This window comes from Pezoporus wallicus, unplaced genomic scaffold (genome assembly GCF_028554395.1).
Source record: "Pezoporus wallicus isolate ANWC-B61680 ecotype Strahan unplaced genomic scaffold, APGP_CSIRO_Pwel_v1 contig_13740, whole genome shotgun sequence".
In the NCBI taxonomy this organism is placed as follows: domain Eukaryota; kingdom Metazoa; phylum Chordata; class Aves; order Psittaciformes; family Psittacidae; genus Pezoporus; species Pezoporus wallicus.
In genome coordinates this window covers 370,394-396,556 of record NW_026639057.1, presented here as the reverse complement: position 1 = coordinate 396,556, position 26,163 = coordinate 370,394, and the positions used below count along the sequence as shown (strand labels likewise).

The 26,163-nt window shown below is 43.3% G+C and overlaps 1 protein-coding gene across 3 annotated transcripts in view; it reads right to left on the bottom strand.

The window, feature by feature from the left end:
• LRP8 (LDL receptor related protein 8) overlaps positions 1 to 26,163 on the bottom strand; it is a 191,262-nt gene that overhangs the window by 133,359 nt on the left and 31,740 nt on the right. The window contains exon 1 of one of the 3 annotated variants that reach the window (XM_057413519.1): positions 17,321 to 17,366. The exons of the other annotated variants lie outside the window; for them this stretch is intronic. Within the exon in view, the coding sequence (XP_057269502.1) occupies positions 17,321 to 17,330 (10 nt within the window). The 5' untranslated portion in view covers positions 17,331 to 17,366. Of the gene's footprint in view, positions 1 to 17,320; positions 17,367 to 26,163 lie in introns of those variants that run through there. 3 annotated transcript variants of the gene reach the window in all.

Here is a 26,163-nt window from a genome sequence, read left to right as displayed (position 1 = left end):
GTTGCCCAGAAAAGACAGAAGAACACTTTCACATAAGAAACAGTTCTCACAAACCACACAACAGCAGCATTCTCTGGGCTGCAAAACAATAAAAGCATCAAAGGCCCAGGAAAACTTCAACACTTGCATGCATAGAAGCATACACAGTAATAGCCAGCCAGAATCAGAATCCAGTTTGGCTTGGAAGGGACCTTAAAGCTCATCCAGTTCCAACCCCCTGCCATGGGCAGGGACACCTTCCACTAGAGCAGCTTGCTCCAAGCCCCTGTGTCCAACCTGGCCTTGAACACTGCCAGGGATGGGGCAGCCACAGCTTCTCTGGGCACCCTGTGCCAGAGCCTCAACACCCTCACAGGGAAGAACTTCTTCCATTTACATACACACACACACACACACATATATATATATATATATATACACACAGAGAGATATCTAATCTAAATCTCTCCTCTGGCAGGTTAAAGCTGTTCCCCTAGTCCTGTCCCTACAGGCCCTTGTCCAAAGCCCCTCTCCAGGTTTCCTGCAGCCCCTTTAGGCACTGGAGCTGCTCTCAGGTCTCCCCTTCAGGAGCCTTCTCTTCTCCAGGCTGACCCAGCCCAGCTCTCTCAGCCTGGCTCCAGAGCAGAGCTGCTCCAGCCCTCGCAGCATCTTCGTGGCCTCCTCTGGACTCACTGAAGCAGCTTCACATCCTTCTTGTGTTGTGGCCCCAGAGCTGGACACAAGACTGTGGGGAGGGGTCTCGCAAGAGCAGAGTAGAGGGAGTGAATCCCCTCCCTTGACCTGCTGGTCACACTGCTTTTGATGTGTGACCACACACATTCATTCACACACACATCATTCCGTGCTGTTAACCTCATTTAAAGGGAAACAGTTATTGTATCTCAAACCTCAACTGATAAAGTGGCCACCACAAACCCCCTTGGCCTGGGCCAGAGCTGGTCTGGCTGCTCAGGAGGTAACTGCCTCCACACCCAAGTACAACCTCTGGTCATTAGATTTAGCACAGTTGCCTGGCTCTTGTTAATCCCTGCCACTCAGCTGCCTTCGGGAAATTAAGGGCTGTAATCATCACAGTGCTTTTTAACTGAAAAGACAGCATTAGATTTCATCAGCCATTTCACTGTCACACTGCATTGTCTGCAAAGGATAATGAGCCCAAAGGCTCTGCCACTCCAGCCGCTTCAGTTTGATAGCGAACATATTACTCCATGGCATGCAGTGACAGCAGCCAGTCCTGGAGCAGGGACAGAGCCTGCAGACACTTGTCAAAACAAGGCACACCTGTGTCTCCACTCTGTTTTTCCTTGTAGATTTGTATTGAAGATTGGGGTTCAGTTTTCCCAGTTGTCATAGCAGAAACTTGCAGCCCTTATGGAATCAGACACAGCACCATTCTGTAAGGGTTTCCCTGCCTAAAGAAAGAAGTATTCCTTAATGAAAAAGGAGTCTTTGTTGTGTTTCACAGAACTTCTTCCTATCTGTAAGGGAAGTGATTTCAGGTTGCCATTTACCTGACCACATCTTACAGTTTGTGCTTCTTTTTCTTTCACCCTGGATATCACGAAAGTGTGCTCCTTATATTCTACTTGCATTTTCACATCCCTAAGACACGCGAACAGCTGGGCTGGAAGCACTGCACTGAAGTGTTAAGTGCATTTCTCCAGCACCTCTCTTCACCTTTCCAGCTCTCCAGTGACAAAAACCTTTTCCAGCTGAGTTCAGCTAACCTGCATTTCTGAGCAAAGGCAGCAAGACCCCACACTGCGTCACAGCGAGTTTAGGTACAAACAGCTCCAAAGCAGAATTAAAATGAAACAAACAAAGCCAACCACAAAATCCTGGATGCTTATGTAAAGCTATGAAGCGCTGATCCGAAAAGTTGGTGCTGACTAAAGCAAAAGTAGAGTGAAAACATTTTTCATTTGTGAAATATTAACAGTACTGACTGACAGGAATACCAGACTGAGCTAAGCACAATCACAAGGCACTAATAAACACCAGAGCTCAGTGACACTGGGGTAAATTCAGTCTGGATTTACAGTGGCTAGGAAAGTTCTGTCCTCCCAAATCTATCCAACAGACAGCAGGAAGAATTTAGCTTCAGAGACCACAAGGGAAAGAAGTCCCATTCATACAGACCCTGTACCACTCCTGTTGTTGTGCCTGGATCTGTTTTAGCTGGACAGCATCATTGGTATACTGCAGTCACCCGCCTTCTGCACCACAACATAATACTATGATTTAGTCCTCCATTATGTCATCTTGAGCTCCCTGCCTAGACATGGCTTCTAAGAAGCAAGTTGCTTATAAACTGCACAGCAACTATTAGGCCTTACATTATGCAATTAAAAAATCTGGAAAGAAAAAAAAGAGAAGAAATCCATAACATTAGTGGATGGCTAAGTGCCCCATTTCCAAATGGATGAATGTCAATTTGCTGCTTACCTGAACAGCATAGGGATTACAGATTTCACCCATGTTGACAGATGGTATTTCACAGTTTTGATCCATGACACATTTAAAGGAATGCATTCGTGAAGCAAGGCACATGAAAAAGACTAAAGAACCAGAAAGAGGAAAAAATGGACTGTATAAAGCATGCAATATCCCAGCATGCAAGGCTTCACTCTGCTGTTACTCCAGGACTGATCCCATTAACTTCCATGGGGACAGGCTTGATTTACTTAATTGTAAGTGATCAAAATGAAGCCTGTGGATCAAGTCCAACAGAGCACTTCATCCTAAGCGCAGCAGGGTCCATGGGCTCCATCAGAGCCATACCCTTGCTTATGGCCAGGCACATGCTGAGGAGATTTGCTCGAGTGAGCCATGGTGAGCTCAGAGAGTCTCAGTGCCACAGCACAGCTCCCAGATCAACCAGACTAATCCCGCTTTCACTTTACCCACTTCCTCACCAGGAAGTATTATAGGGCAAATAGAGTAACTTTATCATGTGGGAGCATTTAGCCAGCACTGGGTCCAAACTATTCAGCTCACTGGTTAAACAAATACAAACCCCATGAGGAACTGCATGAATATGGCACTGTATCTTACTGCTTATCAGCCTGAGAGTCGTTCCTATCCAGAGATGAGTGTGCAAGGGCATCCTTAATGACAAGGTAAAATACATGAATTAAAAATGAGCTACTAAACATCATATCCTTACATGACAAGGGAATTTCCAAGGTTCCCATTTGAAATCTAAACAAAACACACCCTTATTTGCAGTTCATTTCACTGCCTCTCCTTCCTCTGTATTCTCAATGACTGTATGAAAGCTGCTGGCTAGAAACTCTATGCTCTCATGCCCACATTTCACTTACTGCCTTTCACAACAGTTTAAAACGTTGCCAATGTTATTAGTTTTATATAAGCCACAGTGATCAATCACAAAGTAAAGGGTATGAAGCAAGAATACAATAAACATTATTGCTTGACAGCTGCTTGGTGGCCCACATAAGACCAGCTGATGGCATTACTCTAGGATCTAATAGAGAAGTGCGTGCCTTCAGATTAACGTTAACTGGCACCCTGAAGAGCAGCACAAAGAGGCCAAGGACCAAATTGGCCACGAATATTGGGCAAACCACTTCTCCCTAAGCCAAGCAGGAGGCAGAGGCAGCCAGCAGCAGAGAAAGTTCTTTGTTATTCCAGTTAGAGGTAGGTACACAGACAGTGCCCTGACAAGCCTCTGCAGAGGGTGACAGATCATTTCATAGACTAGGAAGCTTTAAACCAAATAAATAACAATAATATAAAAGAGCAGACTGCCTCTGATGTGACCAGAGACATCCTTTGAGGATGCTAAGGGAGTAGAGAATTGACTTTAAAGCTTGCCTTTTTGCACCACGCACAGTAAGAACGAGGGCTTGAATCAAACATGAGCATGCATAAAGATTCCTTTCCCTGGAAGCCAGCTTCAGACTCCAAGCTGTTGGCAACAAGATGTGCAAAACTCTAAAATATTTATCAAACAGTGCTGAGCCAAAGGCCCAGGCACATGCTCGCCACTATTCTGACACGGGTCTCCTGGGGCAGGCCAGGGTGCATCTGAAGAGATAAGCTCCTCACAGACTGGGCTCTTTTTGTTAATCCAAAACTAGAGACTTTGTCTTCACTAACAGCATTCAATGCAAACGCAGCTGTTAAGGAACCAGCATCAGCGACTTCTCCTCCCCTGTTTATTTGGGGTTAGGAGGGCAGTTTTACTTGGTTTTGTCTCAGAAAATCCTAGCCACTAGCAGCACAGCGATATGTGGTGTGCACAAACACCTGGGCATCACATGGGATTTCTCCAAGTCACGTCTTCTCATGCAAAAACCTGTCACTCTCCCACATACACATGCAATAGGCTTGTTATTAACACATCACACCTCCTTAAGCTCTCAGGATCCAGGTTCTGTCACAGATTCCCAGCTCCTGACACTCCTCACAGGTCAGCATTTAAATGCTCACAGCAGGAGCCTGCTTGCACCTGCTGCTTCTTCCTCCTTTCCCCCACTCGCCATCCTAGAGGCAGTGCTGGATTCAGCACTGCAACACAGGAGCAAAAAGCACCCTTTCCTTGGAGCTAATGCTGTGCCACTGCTGGGGATAAATGAGAAAAGCTGTTAATTTGTGAATGTGAACCCTATATACCATTAAGTTGAACTATGAATTCAGAGATGTGACTCACTGTATTTTATACTTAGGGGCAGCTTGGGTTAGATATAAGGAGGAAGTTCTTTACTGGGAGGGTGGTGAGGCACTGGACAGGTTGCCCAAAGAAGTGATAAATGCCCCCTCCCTGGCAGTGTTCAAGGCCAGGCTGGACAGAGCCTTGGGTGACATGGTCTAGTGTGAGGCATCCCTGCCCATGGCAGGGGATTGGAACTGGATGATCTTAAGGTCCTTTCCAACCCAAACCATTCTGTGATTCTATGACCCCCTGCAACGGCTACAGAACACAAGCAGAGGCAGTGTGTAGGTACCTGCTCCCCTCCAGACCTTCTTCCTTTGTTCAGCTTGTTACTGACACCACACACCCAAAAAAAGGGTGGACACACATAAGGTGTTGAATGAGAGCAAGTTTATCACAAGGCTTGTACTGAATCACAGGACATTCAGATGATGCCATCATGTTTTCAGTCTGGTACTGAAGGATAGGATATCTTAGAGAGAGCCTAGGGCTCAGTGAAGGTGAGATGCATCAACCAGCTGCTTCTAAGAGTAAAAAATGGTCTGGGGGAAAGACCTCAGCAATCCTTTCAAGCTGTACTAGCAACACTATCTCAGCCACCACATCACTGTATATCAGTCTTGCTGAGAACAAGACCCCACTGTGTAGGTACAAAGCTGTAATGCAGGCCACTAAAAGAGCACACAATATGGATGTAACTTGTGACCAACCTAAAAGTGATTTTCAGAACCTAAGAAGCCAGGCTAGGCGTGTCAATTCCATTAAAAAAAATATGCTGGCCAAGAACCATCCTCTGAAGAACTACTCTGCATGCAAAGGTGTATGAGGATCCAATTGATATAGGAGATAAAGTACACCTTGCAAAGAGACCAGTGCTGTGGGTAATGATGATTGCAATGAGAGATCAGCAGGGGATGTGGAGGAATAAAGGGGTTAGGGTGAGTTGCCAGGCTGCAGTTCAAGGAAGAAGCTTTGAACTAAGACAGAAGGAGGAAAAAAAATTAAGACTCCTTTAGACTACATCAGCATGGTTTATTTATCAAGCTAGAACCTATTATGACTGCACTGATTGCTTTGAAGTTCCTTGGCCTATGTCAATTGTTTATTTATGATTCCATAAGTGAGTTATGACAGAAGTGCCAGCCTGGGAATCAGAGCGATTCCTAAGGGACAGCCAACATGAGTATGTTTTATGTGTTAACTGCGCAGTACTTCAGTGTGTGCTGTCAGGATGCACAGGTTTCCATTCCAAACTGGGCTCCTCTTCCCTAAGGGCTGAAAGATGTTGAGTGCTTCACGACAATGACACTAATAACTTGATGGAGAGAGGAAGAGACTGCCTCTGTAAAACCAGCATCTGTCAGACCGTGCAAAATCAGGAATGCCCAATTCACCATAGTAATAGGAACATATGGAGGCTGATGCTGCTGGTCAAGGGTGGGAACTGAGCTCCACCAGTGTCATGACACCAAGCAGCGGCAGTCACAAGTATAATAGTATGTATTAAAAAAGAAAAATTATCTGGATTTCCCATATTCCAGCCACAGGGAAAACAAACAAAATACCATCAACCCACGAGACGCAAACCCCATCACATTCAACCCACAGCAAAACTCACCTAAGCTGAGCCCACAAGAGATTGTGATCTGGGCAGCTCCTATAACACATCCGAAGGCTTCTTATACTCCATCTTCTGTCTGAATATATTTCAAGTATGCTGATCTCAGATTTTATTTCCCAACTTCTGTTCTTTTTCTCCTCATCAATATATTTATCAAATATAACGCAATCATTAATGATCTAATGCTCTTTCCCACTTCTGGGGTAGTTTTTCACAGCACTATATATATCCACTCCTTCCCTCCTCACATTAGTTAACACTGGCATTTTCAATTCCGCCTGACCTTCCTCTTTCTTCCCCCAGCTTTCATACCGCAATCTGCCTCCACTGCTTCCATGTCTTCCATTCTGTACATGGAAAATTCAGCCATGGGAAACAAATACTCCGCTGTGCAAAGTTATCATTATCTTCTTCTTTCTCTCTTCATCATACTCTGGAGATGCTGAATATTACCAATAGTTCCAATTTCATATATTTTTAGATTTAATTTTGTTCTCACTCTTCCCTGCAATACAGACTGCACTTCTCAGGGAAGTATCTTTTCCGTTTTAAGCATGCAACTATTTCCATGGAGTTTGAGAAGCCTACTTATTTCTATTGGAGGTTGTTATCAACAAGGTATGAAGGATTTGCAAACTCTAATGACTGTGCCCCAAAGCACTCCTGGGATGCAGTCAATGAGTTTCTCAGTGAGGAGCCGGGGCTCAGGGAAGGAGGTACCTGATCAGTGTCTCACACACCAGAAGGAGCACAGGTCTGTAATCTGACAAAAATGTTTAAAACAAAAAAAAACACAAGCACAACGTAAATCACATGATCATTTTCTCTCAAACATTTTGTGTGCACTTAAAATACCTGAATTCTAACTGAACCCACATCATTCACTGATTTTGACTGGTTTCAGTGAGATGTTTTCTGCTCCACGAGTCCTGTTTCCAAGGCACAACACGATCAGGGTCTTCAAAGTCACTGGGTATCACACTAGATAGGGAAGCTGAACATGTTAAATGCAGCTCTTTTAATTGTGTCTCATTCGGTCTTCAAAGTCCACATCAGCTGCCAACTGCAATTTCTTCTGGGGTTTGAAGTACTTATATCCTAACTTCAAAACTATCTCTGCCACAATCCCCTATTGTCAAATGTTGCTCGCCAGCAATAGATGTCGGTAACATGGCCCTCCCTTCTCTTCTCCTTCAGGTGACATAGCTTGACACCATGCTTGGTTTGAACTATGCCCACTAAAGTCTTCTATGGTAGATTTTAAAGTATTTCAAATCTCACAGTTAATTTTTTCCATATACCTTTCGTTACCATACAACATTTCAGTACATTGACACTTCCCTAATTCATCCTGCATTAAAAAATAACTCCATCTTCAGTCTATCTTTCTGTACAGGAGAAAGCTGCCAGAATTTAAGAGCCTTTTCTCCTCTCAGACTATTTAAGACTATAGTTGATGAGCACTGGCATGTCCAAACACAGCATAATGCTTAGAGCTTGAGACATTCTAACATGCTAGAGTATAACCTTGAGTCCCACATCCCTGGTCATCCTAGACCTCATGTTTTCTGTGCTAATGGCTGGGTCTCCAGTATTCATCACCTCCTTTCTTAATTTATCTTCTGTGCTAGAAACATGTCTGAGAAATCTACCTTTTCCTTAACCACCTGGATGGCACGTGAAAACAGTCTGAGAAAGTTGGGGCTCTTCAGCCTGGAGAAGAGAAGGCTGCGTGGAGACCTCATAGCAGCCTTCCAGTATCTGAAGGGGGCCTATAAGGATACTGGGGAAGGACTCTTCACCAGGGACTTTAATGATAGGACAAGGGGTGATGGGTTTAAACTTAAACAGTGGCAGTTCACTTTGGGTTAAGGAAGAAGTTCTTTACTGTGACGGTGGTGAGGCACTGGAATGGGTTGCCCAAGGAAATTGTGAATACTCCATCCCTGGCAATGTTCAAGGCCGGGATGGACATGGGTTTAGTGTGAGGTGTCCCTGCCCATGGCAGTGGCGTTGGAACTGGATGATCTTAAGGTCCTTTCCAAACCAAGCCATTCTGTGATTCTATGATACACCACTGTTTATTTTCATAAGTAATTAAGGGAAGTCCTACCCAACCATCTCTCCCTTTTCCAGACTCAGCAGTGGCTCCGTGTCCCATCTGAACTCCAAGAAAGCAATTGGATCCTCCGTTTGTGATAGAGCATTCCAAAACGGCTCTGCTCTCTGGGGCAGTCTTGCAGACTAGAACTGGTGATGAACCAGAATTCAATTATGTAATGAGGAATTGCTTTAATTAGCCAGTTAATTGCCTCAACTGCAAGAAGTAGAATTATCATTTTTACAAGGCACAATATATTTTTCCTAAGGCCTCACAGGACTCAGCTCCGCATCTCACTTCCCCCTCTAAACCCTCACTAAACCCTAAAAGGATCCGAGTGTGCTGGCATGCTACAGGAGGATCACACATTTAGTTACTGGTTCAGAGTAAGATGTGGGCCGAGGTGCAGAGAGCTGCACTAGGGTAACTTTCCTCTGGTGGAAAGAAGTCAAAATTAGAGACAGGATTTGTAAATTAATTGAGCTGCCTTAAAACTGACATCTTAGTTTTGTCCAAATTGGCCCAGCTCAGAAGGACAGGGACTTCTCGACACAAGTGAGATCTAAGATCCATGCAAATTACCAATGTATCTGCTCAAATATCAAAGAAGGGGTAGAGAGTACCTTGACAGATCTCCCAAAGACACAGTTCAGGGCCAGTAAGGCAAAGATGTAGTTCTAGATAACTCAAAGATGAGCGGGGGAAGCAATCAAGGCCACTGTACTGACCCCAGTCTGGGATTAGGATACAGCCAGTCAAGACCCAAGATCGATGGCAGAATTTAGCCAAAGCAAGCCAGTTTCAGTTTACTGCAAGTTTGGATTTGGGAACCCATTTAATGGGGATGTATAATTGTACTCTGAAACACAAAAGTAAAAAAAGATAGTATGACTTGTGAATCAAGCAGTGTATTAGCATAAGGGAACTCCCTGATCTGGAACAGGAGGTACTGTGAGTTCAATTAGTCACCAGACTTCACACACAAACGACAACCAAGCAGGAATAAAGGGGAAGACTGGAATGAACCATCAATATCTCTGTCCCAGGACCCTGCACTCTGGTTATCCCCTGGAGAGCTACAAGGTCTCATGAAGAATACATCTCATTGCACTGAGCCACTGGGATTTCCCCAAATCTCCCACCTTCTTTATCCTCCTATCCTGTTCCATAAAGCTTCTGTGACAAGGTTCCCTGTCTGATGCACCATAACACATGCCAGTGCCTGGATGTCTTAGCCATGGTGAATCTTCACAGAACAAACCTCTGTCCTTGAGGCACACTCTGCCTTAAACAGCATCTTCCCCTTCACTCAAGAGAACTGCAGACAAGCCTTCAAGCAGGGCTCTCCAGCAGCAGCCACCAGTAATACTCTGTCAATGCTCTTGCTGTGCTTGTGACCTTCCATCTAGGAAGTGACCTTGGGTCTCATGCAATTCACTCGCTTACCCTCCTCTCTAGTCTTGCAGCAGGTCATCACCAGGAGGCAAATAAATATCCTAAATTAACCGTGTAAAAGGCAGGCTGGTGACTTCTATGACGTTTTAAACATCTGTTTAATAGCAAGGAACAGAAACCTGGCTGAATGCAAAGCAGCAAGACACGTTTCCCGGGCAGAGTGCAAGATATGACAGCACTTTTAGAAAGCCAGAGAGAACATGTTACCTTGGTGAAAGGGGAGGTAAAGAGAATCAGTGGTGTGGTACCTTCACTGGAGCTCACACAGGATTTGAACAGGAATTGCAAACATTATTTAAAATAAACTCTTGGAGGAAACCTTAGGCGTAATCAACAGGGAACATCTGTGTGTTTTGATTAGGGCTGACATCTTAAACTAAAGCCAAACGTTCTGGAATAACACTAAAATCAGCAGCAGTGCAGCAAGTAAGTCCCTGCTTTTGATGCAGATGTGCCAGCAATGATTTTGGCCCAGTGTTCTGCACCTAAAGCAAGAATACGTATCACCAGAATTACGCCTTTCAGGACTGGAGCAGAGAAAGCCACTCGTGCTGGAGCCTGCAATGAACACAATACACTTTTATGAGTGTTTAGGCAAATGGCTCCCCAAACAGGGCAAGAATCCCAGGTGGGATCGCAGATCAGATTTAATTCAACTGCAGCAGAAGTTTGCACAGAAAACAGGGACACAGGCAGAGAAGTTCCAGAGCCACTTTTGTACACTTTCCACTGACAAAACTAACATCATAGCTCAACTAAAAAAGCAAAATCTACCAGCTTTAGAAACACAGTCGAGTGCAGAAAGCCTGGAGAACTGGCTTCTCAACAACGCATTGGATTTTAAAAGAACCAGCCAACTAAGGGAAGCACATGTTGGAATGGATGGCACACCAAGCCAGATAATTATAAAACCAGCACAGACACAGGAAACAGACCCTAGCTACAGAAGGGACCAGAACCTGCCCTATTCCCTCTCTTACGCTGCTGTCTGAGGGTCCTTAATATCTGGCTGGCACCAAAGAAGAAGAACCTTCCTCCTGGGACACTGTCAGCGAATGCCCAAAATGTAATGCATAGCACTAAACCAAGTAAAACAGGCTTAATTACAAATTACTGTTAAAATACATGGCGGATCTTAGGCATTTTTCCTTTTTGCCTGATGACCTTCCTTTGTTAGACAACTAGAATGCAGAATTCCTGTGACAGAATTACACTCATTGCAGGCTTCCTTCAATTGAGAATACACTGTCAGGACCAATTCTGCACCATCTCAGTCCTTAAACTCTGATGAAACACAAGCTGTTCAGAGTTGTTATTGTCACTGAAGATGATGATAACTCCATGCTGCTGATATGAAGAAATTAGTACATAAAACACAGAGTTTCTGAATTAAACATGATCTTAAACGAGATATTTGAGGATGGACTGTGGCAGGCTTTAAAAACAGTAGTGACATTGCCACAGAAGAGTTAGAGACTGGAATAAATGTCATGTGTGAGGTGGTTGCACAGAACTTTTAAAATAAGCAAAATCAAATTACCCATGAGAAATCTAGCCTGAAACTCTGCCCTGAATGTGGTCAGAAAGTTGGCTTTGTCTAACTCGCTCAAATCAGGAGTTACGCATTCAGTGCGAGGCTAAAAGATAGGAAGGTTTAGAGGATACAAATGACAGAGCATGCAGGGTAATATACAGAAAGCACTGTGCCAACAGGCAAAAGGTGCAGTGCTGTATGGACTAAAAAACTCAAGCACAAGACCTCTGCAAGAGAAGGGTGTTTCTAAGAACCGCTGCAATAACCTGGCAGACCAAAGATTCCCAGACAATCGGCATTCTCTGTGTGACCGGCAAGGGATTAACAAAACCACTGCCCTTTAGCAGAAGTAATAAAGAATGGAAAAATTATCTTAAGACTCTCAAACCTGGACAGATTTCTTCAGTAATAAGCGCGTGCACGTACCAAACCAAGCCATAACCTAAAGCAAAACAGCACTGGCACTTTTGTGAGAGAAAACCTACTAGATGATATGAACCTAAGTTGATTAATATCTCTGTGGTATGGCCAGCACATGAAGCAGGCTAGTCCTCACCACACTACTTAATAAAGTAGAGGCCCATCAGTTATGGGACAAGCCACAGTGTTTGAATATGCATGGTCAAAGGCCTCCATCCTCCCTTGGCATCACCTTATATCCCTTTTTGGATCGAGCACACAATCTCTTCCCGTGTATACGCTCTTCATTATGTTTGTTCATATGCACCCACGACACACTGGGGCAGCTCCCCCTGAGGGACCCCAGGGGCTCCATCATTCATCCCACCCTGGGTGCTAGGGCATGAATAGGCAGCAGCAGAGGAGCCGAGTGGTGAGGAAGAAGAATTACTGTGTGTCCAGTTTCCAACGACAATTTCTAAGGGAGCAAAGATGCTGGATGCACAGACGGTGCTTTACACTTCACAGCAAAGCCCTCATCTGGGAAAGGAGAGCTGACAGACAGCATTGTATGTACTGCAAGGGACCACACTCATGGAAACAAGGAAAGAGAAGCAAGCGACCCCTCCAGAGCCAGCAGAGCCGTCTGTTCATTTCCCTGTTTGTTTGCTCTTTCAGACTTAAACGCTTGAGCAGATTTACACAAGTAAGTGCACTCAAGAAGTGGGCAAACTGAATATGAACACTAGGCCAACTGGCTGCAGCATCCAAGGAACAGAAAGTAGTATTAATCCTCTGAATTGGATACCAAAGCACCGCCTGTGCCCCATGGAGCTTCCCAGTGGGGTCCCCTCCCCATCCTTCTGCAGAGCTGCCCAGCAGGGAGGCTGCAGGGCAGAGCAGCCAGGCGGGCTGCCTGGCTAAAACACACACAAGATCTGGGCACTGTCCATCCCCCTGACCCCAGCTGCCCTTCCGTATGCAAGGGAAGGACAATAGTTAGCAGGAGCCTAAGGCAATACAGTAAGTGGAGAAGGAAAAGAAGACACTCAGAAGTTATTTGCACTTGGAAGTTTACCAAAGGAGCTCTCCCAAAATGCATATTCCAGAATAATTACTGCAATGGATTTCTTTAAAACACAACCTGCCCCTTAGCTGACCAAACCCTGGCCTACCTGGAAAACTTGCCTCTTCTAGAGCCAGCAGTCAACAGCTATCCCTCCAGGCACACTGTTTCTTAGGGTTACTTAAGGTACCCTGATGCTATAGCAGATCTGATGCCATTTGAAGTGCCAACAGCACAATTTTAGACTTCTAAACCATCAACTAGTTTGCAATGGGAACACTGCCTTCACGGGGCTTTGTGCATGTGCACACAAAAGAAGCCTAAGTGTCCAGAAATGAAAATGAGATTTCAAAAATGCTGAAATGATGCAGCTTGCATGTCCTCCCCTGTCTGTCAAACCCAGTTTCTTAGGAATATATTTATACAATGCCTAGACAACTGCTCATCAAACCAGCGCATGTTTTCCCAATTTTTGACAGTTAGGAGAGCATATATTTGTTCAAGTTTATTTTTATAGTGCTCAACACTATACACTGAAGACTGTAGTATGGAAACCAACAGCATTTTCTTCCACCCAGCTGTAACTTTTACCCTGCCTCAAGCCTGCATAGGAGGATGGAGAAAGAGATACCTATTCACATCTTCACATCCTTCTGCTTGCTTCATGCCGTTTTCATGCCAACGGAGAGAACAGAACTTCTCCTGTCCAAACAGAGAATACTAGTGAAAGACAAGCTGTTCTCTGAAAATGAACCATCTCCAGCTTTCTCTCAGACCAACGAAGTTACATGACAGATCCCCATCACTGACAATGACAGAAGCAGTTGCTTGAATTATTAATTCATGTAAAACTCAATTGAACTTGAAGATAAAGCACCTATACCTGTTAATCACTTCTAACCACCAGCATCTCCCAGATCTGTCAGTGGCAGCAGAGAGTTTGCCCATTTTGTTGTTCCTGGCAAGGATGCAGTAACCTCACCTGTGACTGCACACGACTGCTTTCAAGTGCTGATTTCAGGGGACAGCAGGGTCCACCCCATCTTGTCCTCCTCATTTTCAGCTCTCTGTGCCAGCAATCAGACTTCCCCAAAGTGTAACAGATACGACTGTATCCTCTACCTTTGCTTACTACAATCTGCAAATTCTCATAACTCTCCCTGCTTTCATTGCTCCAGGCATAATCTTGAAATATTTGTGCTGCCATAAATAGCCCACACTGCATTATCTGGATGATATATTTAAAACCAAAACAGTTATGTAGCAGTGCCAGCACACAAAAAGAGTTGTGCAATCACAGTTCTACTCTCTTATGTGTCCAACACATTCACCAGAGGGCAGAAGAGTTTTGTGGGGCAGATCAATACACATCATATCACCAAAGAATGCAATTCCAGAGCAGCAGAACATATAACTGCAAGCAGTACTCACAAGCACACAGATATTCTCACATATGGCTTTGCTCCGTTAGCAGTAACCTAGGCCAGTGTTTTAGAAACATCCTGCTAGTCTTATAAAACAACCCAGCAAAAGGAAAACACAATTTTTATCTCAACAAAACCCAAAAAGAATTTTAGACTTGGACTTTTTTTTCATCTGCAGGCTTTCTTCCTGTTAAGCGTTCCAATGCCTGCCACAAACAGAGGAAAAGGACATTAGCATCCTTCCCACAAACCATGGGAATCCTTTAAATTGAGTTGAAAAGCATTAGGCATTCAGAACAGAGGAACTACTGCTGAGTTTCCCTACAGCAGACTTGTAATGTTCTGCAGCCTTTTTGTCCAGCTGCCACGAGAGGTTCTCCTTCTCTGCCCTCACAGTTCAGTGCCAGACAGCTCTCTGTAGGCCACAGCTTGAGCCATGCTACACCAGGCAATCCAAAATCATCAGGTGTTTCACACTGTCACCACTTCTGCCTTCACCTATCTGGGTTTTGCTTCCAGCAAATCTCAAGGCTGGGCTGTGATCCGACAGCAAATAATAACTTGGCTTCGGAAACAGAACTACAAACAGCTTCCTTCTGGCTTTTAATAGCTATTCCAAGTTTTATTTTCAAGTTCTGGTTTAGAGCTGTACCAAACACAGTACCACAAACACAATTTTCCTATTCTCAAGGTACTTCCTAAGAAGGTGGAACATCAAGATACATAACTTAAGCTACAGAGCCTATAATGCTCTGCCCATCCCTTTCTCTCCACCATGAAACACTCCCTGCGCTTTCCCCAGCTTCTGTCTTGCTGTCTCTGTCCCCTCAGATCTCCTCTTGGTTGCCAAGACAGTCTCCTGACACAGCCAACATCCATTCGCTCCATCTGCCACCAATGCGATGGACTCCATAAACTAAAGCCAAAACGTCCTCTTAAGTTCTCACTGAGCTGCACTTTGTGTCCTCTCATGCTGCTCTTCAAAACCATCATTATCCCATCCGAGTCAACTAGGCTCAGCCAGAACGGTCAAACCACAGGTTGTATTTTAGGGATGGATGCCCAGAAAGCTGCTGCTATCTCCTGAAGCAAGCGCTGGTGAATGAGGACATGGAATTCCCTTGTATTTGTCATGGCTCCGATTACATGACAGATGTATTTTTCCCTCCTTGAAAGGCAACAGAGTAAGACAGCCAAGGGAAAGAACACCTAATAGAGACCAGCAATCTGTAAATACAATCTGCAACACAAACTGTAAAACTGCCCATCCTAAAGCAATACTGTAGTTGAGTAATATCAGCTTATCCCAACATGGCCTGAAGATGTGGGATTGCTTTTACAGCCTGAGAGTTCGTAATGTGGAGACCCACCTTTCTGAGCAGCTGCAAGCACGCAGCTGCTTCCGCTCCTTACAGGAGCAAGGCTTTCATGCCCTTCAGCCAGGTACATTTAAACCAGCAGGGTTTGAAACTCCATGGCTTATTTTTCCTCAACAAACACAAGCTCTTAACTACAGTCTCATCAATACACATCACATCACTCAACTGAATTCAACAAGGAGCACAGGATATACAATGTCAGCAGGAAGATCCAGCCAGAGAAGACATGATTAAAAAATAAGGGGAAGAAAAGAAAGTAATTAAAAATAATGGGGCACTTTCAATAATTCTTTTGAAGCCAAATTCAGTAGTTACTGGCATGTTTTGAAGCACTCACTTATAAAGGCAATGAGATCCCAAAGTAAAGGACACTGCTTCCAAGACCTATACAGCCCTTAAATTCCTACAGCAAAATGAAATGAGTAGGTATACTGTCTGCCAAAGGGGGGGAAGCCTGAAACTGAAAAGTCATTCTTCTGAATATGCACAAGTATGTGAGAAGCAGTAGAAAATCCAGTAAGATTCCAGGCTCTTACTAAAAGCTATTAATTTCTCTAGCCATTTCCTCGTATTAAAAGCTTTTCAGAACAGGACAATGTTCTGCAGTGACCACAAAGAGAATGCATTGTATTGTATATGTTCCTGGAACTTAAGCAAAAGGTCTTCTGCCTAATGCACAGCCACGAAACAATATAGCTGCTGAAAGTTACCCTTTTGGTTAACAGTAATAAGCAGCACACGGAAAAGACAGACCATAGGACACACAGTGCACTGGGGTCCAAGAGAGTACTCTCCTCCCTGGGTCTCAGGCATTAGAGATTCCATACAAGTTATTTTTGCAGCTGCGCTAGCTGTTTGCCAGGTACAGGCTGGGAGACGCCTTCACCCTCTCATGATCCAGGCTGGGCTTTCCTGAAAGCATCAGTAACGTACTTCACAGAAAAGAAAACCTAAAACCTCTTTGGGGATCTCAGGGTTCACTGGGGATCCCTGCAGTGCCCCACTCACATGGCATCCCACTTGGAAGCTATAAAGTCAGTCGGCTGTGTAAATAAGCGACATCATTGTATGGCTGTGCTGTAGGATTGGGGTACTTTTACACACAAACAAACCAAAAAACCCAATGCAACAACAAAAAGCCAACTTTAAACACATGGTGCCTACAGGCAGCACTAAGGACTCCTGGTAAAAGGACCTGTCTAGCCTGAGAAAGCTGCTGAAAAAAGTCCCTCACCCTACACCTTGCTTTTACTGTTGCTTTAAAGACAAACAAGCACAACAAACTAAGACTAAGATGAACAGGCTGGCATGCCTTTTAAACATCATGGCCCATCAGAAAAGGCTCATGATTCTTCACATCCCACTCTCTTACAACAATGACATTCCCCCACAGGCTTCCTCTCCATTTCAGGAATTACCAAATTGTGGGTTTGCCTTTTTAAGGCTCTGATGTTCTATGGATCAGTTGTAAAAGCCTCAGCTTCACCTTCAAATAAGAAGTCAATCACAGTTTGAGCCCAGAAAGGCATAAAGCAATGGGAGGCTATATAATTTAGAGCCATCTGTTCCCACACCCTCTTCCTTTTGCTCATAACCAGGGAGAAGCCACCCCCAACCCCTCAACCTTATTTCCCCTTGGTTTTTCCAACCCTTTCCAGCTTACCTGGCTTCATCGCTTCCCAGGCTCCACCATGAACTTTCTATGCCTGTGGGCCTTTGTCCTCTTTTTCCACCCTCTCCCACTGATCTATTTTATTAAACACACCTGCCTGCCCCTTCATCCAACTGTTATTGCCATGTGTGTTCACACAAATACCCAGGCACACATGCTGCTAGTTAGTGCTAACTATATTAAGCCACTACTCGTAGATGCACTGATGAGCAGGGAAGAAAATAACATCGTCTAGCTGGGATAAGACTTGCTAACCAAGGACTTTAAAAGCAATGCATCAACACTGCATTCACAAGGTACCCCTGGGAATCTGGGTCACCCTGTCACCGTGTGCTCAAAGTAGAGCCTCTAACAAGATGAGAAAAGCAAAATGGTTTTCAGCTCCTCGCCGCCGCCACCACCAGAGCTGAAGGCAGCTTGAAATGAAGCAAGAGGCATAAATTATAAAGGCAACTGCACAGCTATGCATCCACAGAAGTTTTTCTTTCCTAGATGTTTTCTAATGAGAGTAAGTTCTCTCTGCATGATGCGTTGACAGCTTTTGCCCTCAGGTAAAGAAAGCAGCATGACACAGAACCCAGTAAGACACTTGTTCAGAGATTTTGCAGGCCCCCCAGTCTTCTCTTTGCTGCAAAGTGTATAATACAAAAAGATTTCTCACCAACATGTATTTGCTTTTACTTCCCATTGTTTTAAAACACACACCCCCTCCATGGCCTTAACACTGGGCAATGTTTTCTTTACTGTCAACAACTGTTCAGAATTCCACATTAATCATGTTGACAGCATTAGTGTACCCGCTCCCTCTTAATATCTTAAGCACTAGAACAAGATTAAGTAATATAATACAAACAACAGCATGCATCCAAATTCCCAGTTCGGCTGAAGAAGCTGATGGAGCTGCCATGGTCTTAAAAACTGGGAAAATCTGCAAAATGCACGTAATGATAAAACATTCATTTGTTTGCCTTTCTTTTCACAGTTCTTTTTAAAGAGAATTCAGTGATTAATGTGCTGATGCCATTTTCTTTATAACCATTCTTCGGAACATCACAGTAATGAAGATCACAATAGAGATGCACAGCCGGTAGGAAACACAACCTAAATGAACACAGAACTAGGAAAAGCACACGTTCAAAATCACTCTGAAAACAAACTGATTAGATAATTAGTATATGTGCACATGTGTATGCATCTATATATGGATAGTCTTCTCCCTTATAAAGGGAAAACAAGAGCTTGATATCAGTATCTGAAGTACGTGATACACATTTTAACAGTGAAACACACAAAGTTAAGCTTAAATGGGAATTTAATCCACACCATAAATACAATAAAAAATCAGAAGGTGAGATGCTTGGGATATTTTTTCCTTGCAAAACAACATGGTTACTAGATGACATTCACTGTAAAGTTTGGACGGGTTTGGTTTCCCATGAGCTAGATTGAGCGTGCACACACAGCTGGGCTCCCTATCCATGACGGATTTCAAAGCTCTGCTTTGAAGAATGTGAAATTTCCAGTAGTTCCACAGCACTGATCGGCACTGCCATGGGGTGAGGCCTGAGAGACATCAAGTGATTACTCGCTCTGCCCCCAGTGCACAGAATGGCTTTCATTTGGAACCCAAGTCCTCTCCAATAGCTTTCACCGCAGCAGGCCATGGCAGAAGCATGGCAATAGATAACTACATACCCAGATGGGAATCATCTGCCTGTAAATGATGAATCACAACTCCACAGGGGTGGAGAAGTGAAGTTTAAAATGGGTATCTATAAAATGCCTCAACATGCTTGGCTCAATTACATTAACTGCATGGAGTGCTACAAGGTAACACCCTAGCTCTGTTTTGCCCATATTCACATTACTTACCTGTCATTTAGTATTTAATCCTCATTAATACTGTCTAACAAAAGAGGTTTTGAAAACTTTCTATTTATTGTCAGCCGGCTATAAATTCGATACATCGCTTATGATAAAAATGCCATCATACCTGGAATTTATTCTATATCTTGTTCATTTCTTTCTATTACCAGCAGTAAAGACATTTGCACATTTTTGAATGTACAAGAGATCTTGCCTGTGTACATCTTATTTGTCTGTAAACTCCCATGTTAAAGTGTGAATACAGCTGAGGGGCACTTGCCAATCAAATCAGATGCTTAATTCCAATAGCAGGGAATGGAGCACAAACACAGGATTTGCTTTAATGTATTCACAGTGCAGCCCCAACTACTTCCAAGGCTTTTCAGTCCAAATTGCAGCAGAAACTGCCTTAGAAATCAAGTTTCTGTTGGGAAGCTAGTGTACAGCAAGGAACTTTGGAGGCAAAAATCAGTCCACCTTAACACAATGTTCTGCACTAAAAGAAATACTTAGGTAAATGACTTTTTATAGTGACAGTTTCCTATGCCAAACTTCACAGATTAAACTAAAGGAAGTCACAGAAAATAAGTATTACATCTCAAAAACGCTCATGTCCAAGCACAGCTCAGTAATTTTGGGGCTGATGTGTACTATGGCAATGGCTGTGGAGTATTCCAAGGAGAAAGGGATAAGGTGGGGAAGGGAAGAAGACGACCAAGTACGCTAGAAATGTGCAAAGATGACATTAGATATCAATCACTATGGTGACTTCTGGACAGTAGACTAGCTTTTCTAGATGGCACAGAGCAGCCCTCATCTGAAGGGATGATGCCAGGAGCCAGCCAGGCTCTGGTGCCACCTGAGAATCATAACATAAAGGCAAACCCTCCCTTTCCAGAGCCTGAACAGAAGTGCTGTAAGTCAAATCCAGTTTCTGCGCCCTAAGTTGGGAGCACTGGGTGGAATATACCAAGAGGTTAGAATTCAAAACCAAATCCTATGTATTTGTATCTGGGGCTTTGAGCACCCTGGTCTAGTGGAAGGTGTCCCTGCCTGTGGCAGGGGGTTGGAACTGGATGAGCTTTAAGGTCCCTTCCAACCCAAACCATCCTGTGATTCTATGGTCAATGAGCTACGGCAGCCAGAGCTGAACAGTTTTAAAACTGACCTTTCTACAGTAAAGGATTGTTATCCTTTCCAGACAAGATTACTTGCCTCAGAATCTATGGCACATACCTTAGATTATAACTAAGGGTAACAACTGTTATGTTTATCATTATATGCTTTGTCTTCAAACTGGTGATTATGATATAAAATCTTGTACTATGCTAATACTACTTCTGGGGAGCAGTAGGGGATGGACTGGAGGGGCTGTTCCTTTGGACAGCACTAAGCACCAGCTAGGATTAACTCTTTTCACAGCTCCTGGATGGGAACCTTTGCTTTGTCTCTGAGCACGACTTACCACAAACTTTATCTTACAAAGCACAGCAGTCAGCGCCCAGCTGATGCTTTATGCAAAACCATTACCATTAACATTTAAGAGTTGTATTGACAATGTGAGCTAAGCCATAAGAAAAAGAGAAAACCCTTTGATTCCAGCAAAATAACTTGCAATAGAAAAAACACTTTGATTCGCAAGTGCTATAGCTGGAGAGGGAAAGAGTCAAGAACTAATGTACCATAGTAATCGGATTGAAAGATTCTAGGTTGGTGGAATTTAGTGGCTGTATTAAAAAGCCATCTCCTCTTCAAGGCAAGGAGCCAATATAATGGAGAAAAGACAGGAAACAAGTTAGGGAGTGCCGTCCAAGGTTAAAAGAAGACCTTGTTATCTTTAAAATAGAAGGACAGCCTATTTCCATGAACCCGAGTTTGTCTTTTGCAGTCTAAGGCTGGTTTTTATTACCAAAATCAGCAACTGGAAAATACGTTTACCAGAGCATGATTCCCATCATTATAATAATAAAAGGGTGTATTAAAATTCAGTTAAGTGGTAATTCTGTTGTGTAGTGGACTTGGAAAGAGAATTTCGGTTATTTCAATCAAAACTAAGTAATACTGAGCATAGCACTGCTTACCTTTCAAAATGCTGGATCTCTACTGCTTTAAGAAAGTTAAATCCCTTTTACATCCTTGTTCCTTCCCCTAGAATGACCAAGCAGTTCTGCAACATTTCTCAGTTCAACACTGGCACAAGTTTCCAGGAAGAACTGATTTTCCAGAAGGATTAAATAGAACTTAAAAATGCAATTTCACGCTTACAGCAGGAAATGACCCAACTTGTGTCTGGTTATCAAAAATGAAGAAATAAGGTAGATTTAATGAACTGGTGTTCACATTATGCTTATTAAATGGGAATCAATAGCTCTATGAATCTATTGCATGGCAAAAATAGCAGTGAGGGCCTAATTTTTGCACAAATCCATCACGTTGTAATACGCTCATCAATCCTGCAGTGTGCAAACAAGTCCTGAATTCATCAACTACATCTGAGCTGTATTTGGAGCTGACAGTACACTGACAAGCTATGTACACTCAACTGTCTAAAAGAAATCAAGGCGAAATTTTGTGCATTACTTCCAAGGAGTCGTCCCATTAGCTGCTCCAACACAACTATATGACTTTCATAGCCAGGGTCTATGTACATATACTTCAGTATACATTTCCTCTCTTTCTACTAAAAAAAGGATGAAAGAATAAGCTCTGAAGAGCTAGAGAAAGCTAGATCACATCTTAGCTCCTTACACAACGGAATAATAACCAAGCAAGTATGAAGAACAGTGACAGAAATAACTTCTCTTGATCACTCAGACTAAAGGTTAATAACCATGTATTTCACATCTTACCAGCAAACTGCTGCTCTGCAATTCTTACCAGAAAGTCTGTAATACCATTTACACTCCAGACTTCCCTAGTAGGAAGTAATATTTCCTTTCTTTCACCACTTCTCTTTCTTCTGTCTCAACACTAAAACTGCTCATTGGCCAAAACCCAAGAGCTTAATACTGCCAGTTTCAGGGGGCCTTAAAATACACACACAAAACCCTCTCAACCCAGGCCTGCATTTTGCAACATGGGTCCACTTTTAATTAAAAGCAGAAGCTCAGATTAATGCACCCAACCATTAAGCAGTGTAACGAGTTTTCTTAGTGCCACTTTAATAGCCTGCTTTTTTAAGCAGCTTTTAATTCTGCATTCAGCTTTGAGACACCAGCATTGACTGATCTCAGCACGACAGGGAAAGGTATCAGTAGGTCTCTGCTCCAGCATTCCTAACAAACATGGCTGAAGCAAGTTATTTGCCTGGATTATGAGGCTAACAAACATCCCCCAAATTAATGATCAACTTGCATTAGTTTTATTCTTCACTCTTGCTGGTAAGCAATCACCAAAGCTTTCTTCTAAAAACTCCGCTTCAGCCACAGCAGGGATGACTAATTAGAAGCACTCTTTCTGGGCTAGAAAAGAAAGAGTTTGTCTAAGCTTATGGAAATGTGGCTGTGCACTTCACTTTCTGCCTTTTCTTCTTGTCAAGCAAACAAAGTGGAAGGGCGGGAGGGGGAATGGCAGCACAAGCAATGAAACAGCCTCGGAATTCAAAGCTGAAAAGATGTTCCAACTGATGAAAGGCAGTAAGAGGAGGCTGCTCAGTTCTTACTCTGCTGTACCAGAGAAGAGAGCTTAGGACAGGCAAAATCTGTTCCCTAAGCATGGTTCATTAGGGCATATCAAGGCTTCAGAAGCATTACTGCATTCTTAGTAATTCAGGAATCTGCCTGTGTCCTTTTTAATTAACATCTATGTAGCAATTGTCCAAGCTTCACTGAGGTTGTCATTTTGATGTCTGGAAATATCTGTAATTGCTTATACCAGCTGAAACGGTTATTTCAGCTTTTCAGTGTCTTTTAAAGTTGGCATCTTAATGAAGGGGCAAATTTTTTGACAGCAGATGCCAAAACTGCCTGAAAATAAAAAAAAAAAATCAGCAAAGGGGAAAAAACAAGGAGAAAACCAGAAAAATTCATCTGCATACATGGAAATGCACATTGTACAGACGCCTTTCAGAGTATGTACTTGCCTCTTTAGACCTGCAATCACCTACTCGCAAGACCGTATCCATGAGCAGGAGTGTGCACGACTGTTTCAGCTAGTTCCGTAGTGACCAGTATATGCATGTACAGCTTCCACTGAAACCACAGGAGAGCGAATGAATGCTTTGTTCTAGTTTCTTTAATGGCTGTAAACAAGCGTTAACAGGTTATTATATACCAAAATTAGCAGGAGTAGTATCATTCTTCTGATAAGATCTGCTAGTCTGCACCATTCTACAGTCTTCACATCTGTTTCAGAAGTTTATGCATCTAAATACGCCAAGACACCTTTTGCCACCTCAGAGGTCACTGCTGAACTATTTAGCTGTGAACCAAATTCTCCTGCTAACGAAGGTCTGCCAACTGAACAGTGCTCCAAATCCAGAACAATTAACTTCAGCCCATTTCTGACATTCTCTAGAGGAAGATCCCTCTCCGTAATAGATCTTATACTAATTCAGAGTAGCTGGTCATGTTCTTCTGCTCACTGCATCAAAATTGTTTGGTTTATGCTTAGATGAGACTATAGAACAACTTTGTTGCTCTAAATAATACATTTTGTTAAGACAGGTAGGTAATCAGCGTGTTTTTCCATGGCAGCACAAAGCAAGCCAAAACTTGGAGCTGGGAAGACGTCAGACACACAGAGATGGTTGGTACGACAGCCTCCAGACCCGGAAGAAGGACAGACACCATCTATCTTCAGCAGTCTGGAAAACAAATATATGTATTTGTTTTGTACTGGCTACAGAAGTCTCATCTGCCCTGCACCATGAGGGATGTGACAAGGTCCCTGCATTCTTACTGAGAGGCCTAGGAGGTCCTGGCGTCTCCCAGGAAAAGAGGATTCACATTCAGCTGAAAACTGCATAAGAACAATAGGAGCAAGATGTGGTAAGCAAGTTCCCCGTGATATTAGTCCTTTGCGTCCTCCTGAATCCTTGTGATTACTTAAGGGGAGACCATGACAACAGCAGAAAAGCCATTCACTGCTGACACTGGAGACACAAAAGCCAACTAGTACTTTGGGTGAAATAAATCACACACTAGCTGTTTTATTAATGACCCAGCCAGAAAGCTCATACTTCATTGCAGAAGATGAAAGAGACAAGTAAACCAAGCTGCTAGTCGACAGGAATGCATTAATATTCATTTAGCTTCTTATATACTGCTGGTCAGACCAGGAGAGGAGCTGGGCATTGCTGCTATGTCAGCGCTTAGCAGGTTGTAGGTCTTGATTGTGTATTGAATTCCCATTTAAATGCAAGAGAAGCAAGTGAAGCCAGGAAGGCTGACACCGAAAACCACATACACACCAGACTGACAGCTCTCTGCTAATTAACATAGGAGTAAGAGTCCACACAGAGGCATCCTGAAACTCTGTCTGCTCTTGAATGTAAGCAGTAACAGGAAGGTGATACTGGCAAAAGGAAGCCCTGCCATCAGTGTGTATGAAGGAAACTTTCAGAGATAGCCCAGAGGCCACATCCTTGGGAATTTATTTCTCCAGCTGTTCACTCATAACCAAATTCCCATTTCACTTATCCACACCAGAACTGCAAAGCAGAGGACAAGGAACTGAAATGGAGTAAAAGCATCACCAAGTCATTATGGCTTCGGTATTTTGTCCCCTTTCATGCTTTGCTAGCAATGCTTTCACAGGTATTCCATAACCACTCTTCAGACCACGTGCATTACTTTTCTCCCCCAAAGTGTATGTCAACAAAGTCAGGATCAGAAATTCACCACAGGTAAAATTAAAACACTATCAAGATGACTTAAGATGTTATCAAACCAATCATGTTACACACCTATAACTCCAGGACTTAAAATATCAATGGCTCTGTCATCACTAAGTCTGTCAGTGACGAAAAATCAATATTGCAGTAACACATAACTTAATTACCTGTCATACAAAGGTGCACGACACTTTAGAATGTGCGTACAAGCTTAAAGAAGGCCTTTGATTTCAAGGTCCTCAGGACAGAAGCTCCCTAGGAATCCAGGAAGCTTTGCACAGGCCAAGGTTACATACGCAGATTTGCAAGTCATGATTACAAAGCAGCACTACTGGGGCATAGGCATATTCTACATCTACATCTGTTACATGAGGTAATTCCTGTTTAAACAAAAACAAACAACAAAAACCCCCACATGAAAACACCAATAAAACCTTCATGAAACGTTCACCATGCTCAGAAGAGCCTCACCTGCCTTCCTTGTTCTGAAAGAAGTAAGATACTGAGACCCACAGGAGATTTTCCTGAGAAGTAACATACAAGAATCGGTGTTCCAGAAACGGGGTGTAAAGAGGTGAAACCTTTATTCCTTGACATCTACAAACCCTTATTTAAGGGAAAGCATTGCTCATGAAATGTACCAGAACAAAGAAAGGCTCTGAAAATGTAAGTTCACAGGCTAAGTACACCACGACAACAGTGATTCATACATCTTCCCCTTTCCTCCAGCGAGCCTGAACTGTTTAGCATAGAGAGGAGCTGGAGAAAGCATGGGAAAGTATTCTAATGAAGTAAATGGCACAGGAAAAAGAAAGGAAATGAGGAACTCTACAGGCTCTTACAGAGGATGGATCACGGCAGACTAGGAGCTGAAAGGTTTTAAATATCATGGGTTTCAGTACAAAACATGATCCACATGCCCAAGATTTGGGATGAGAGGAAGGAGGATGTTTCTGAAGTAAGGAAGAAAAGAAATGAGACCATCATTTTGACCATAAGTATAGTTGTAGGGTTTTTTTTAAATGAGAATTCTGGTTTTAATGGGATATAATGTCTTCAGTTTCAGAGCCTAAGATAATCACTGAAGGAGATTAAGTAGCAGCTTTCACTGATGGTTTTCTAACTGGCTTCTGGA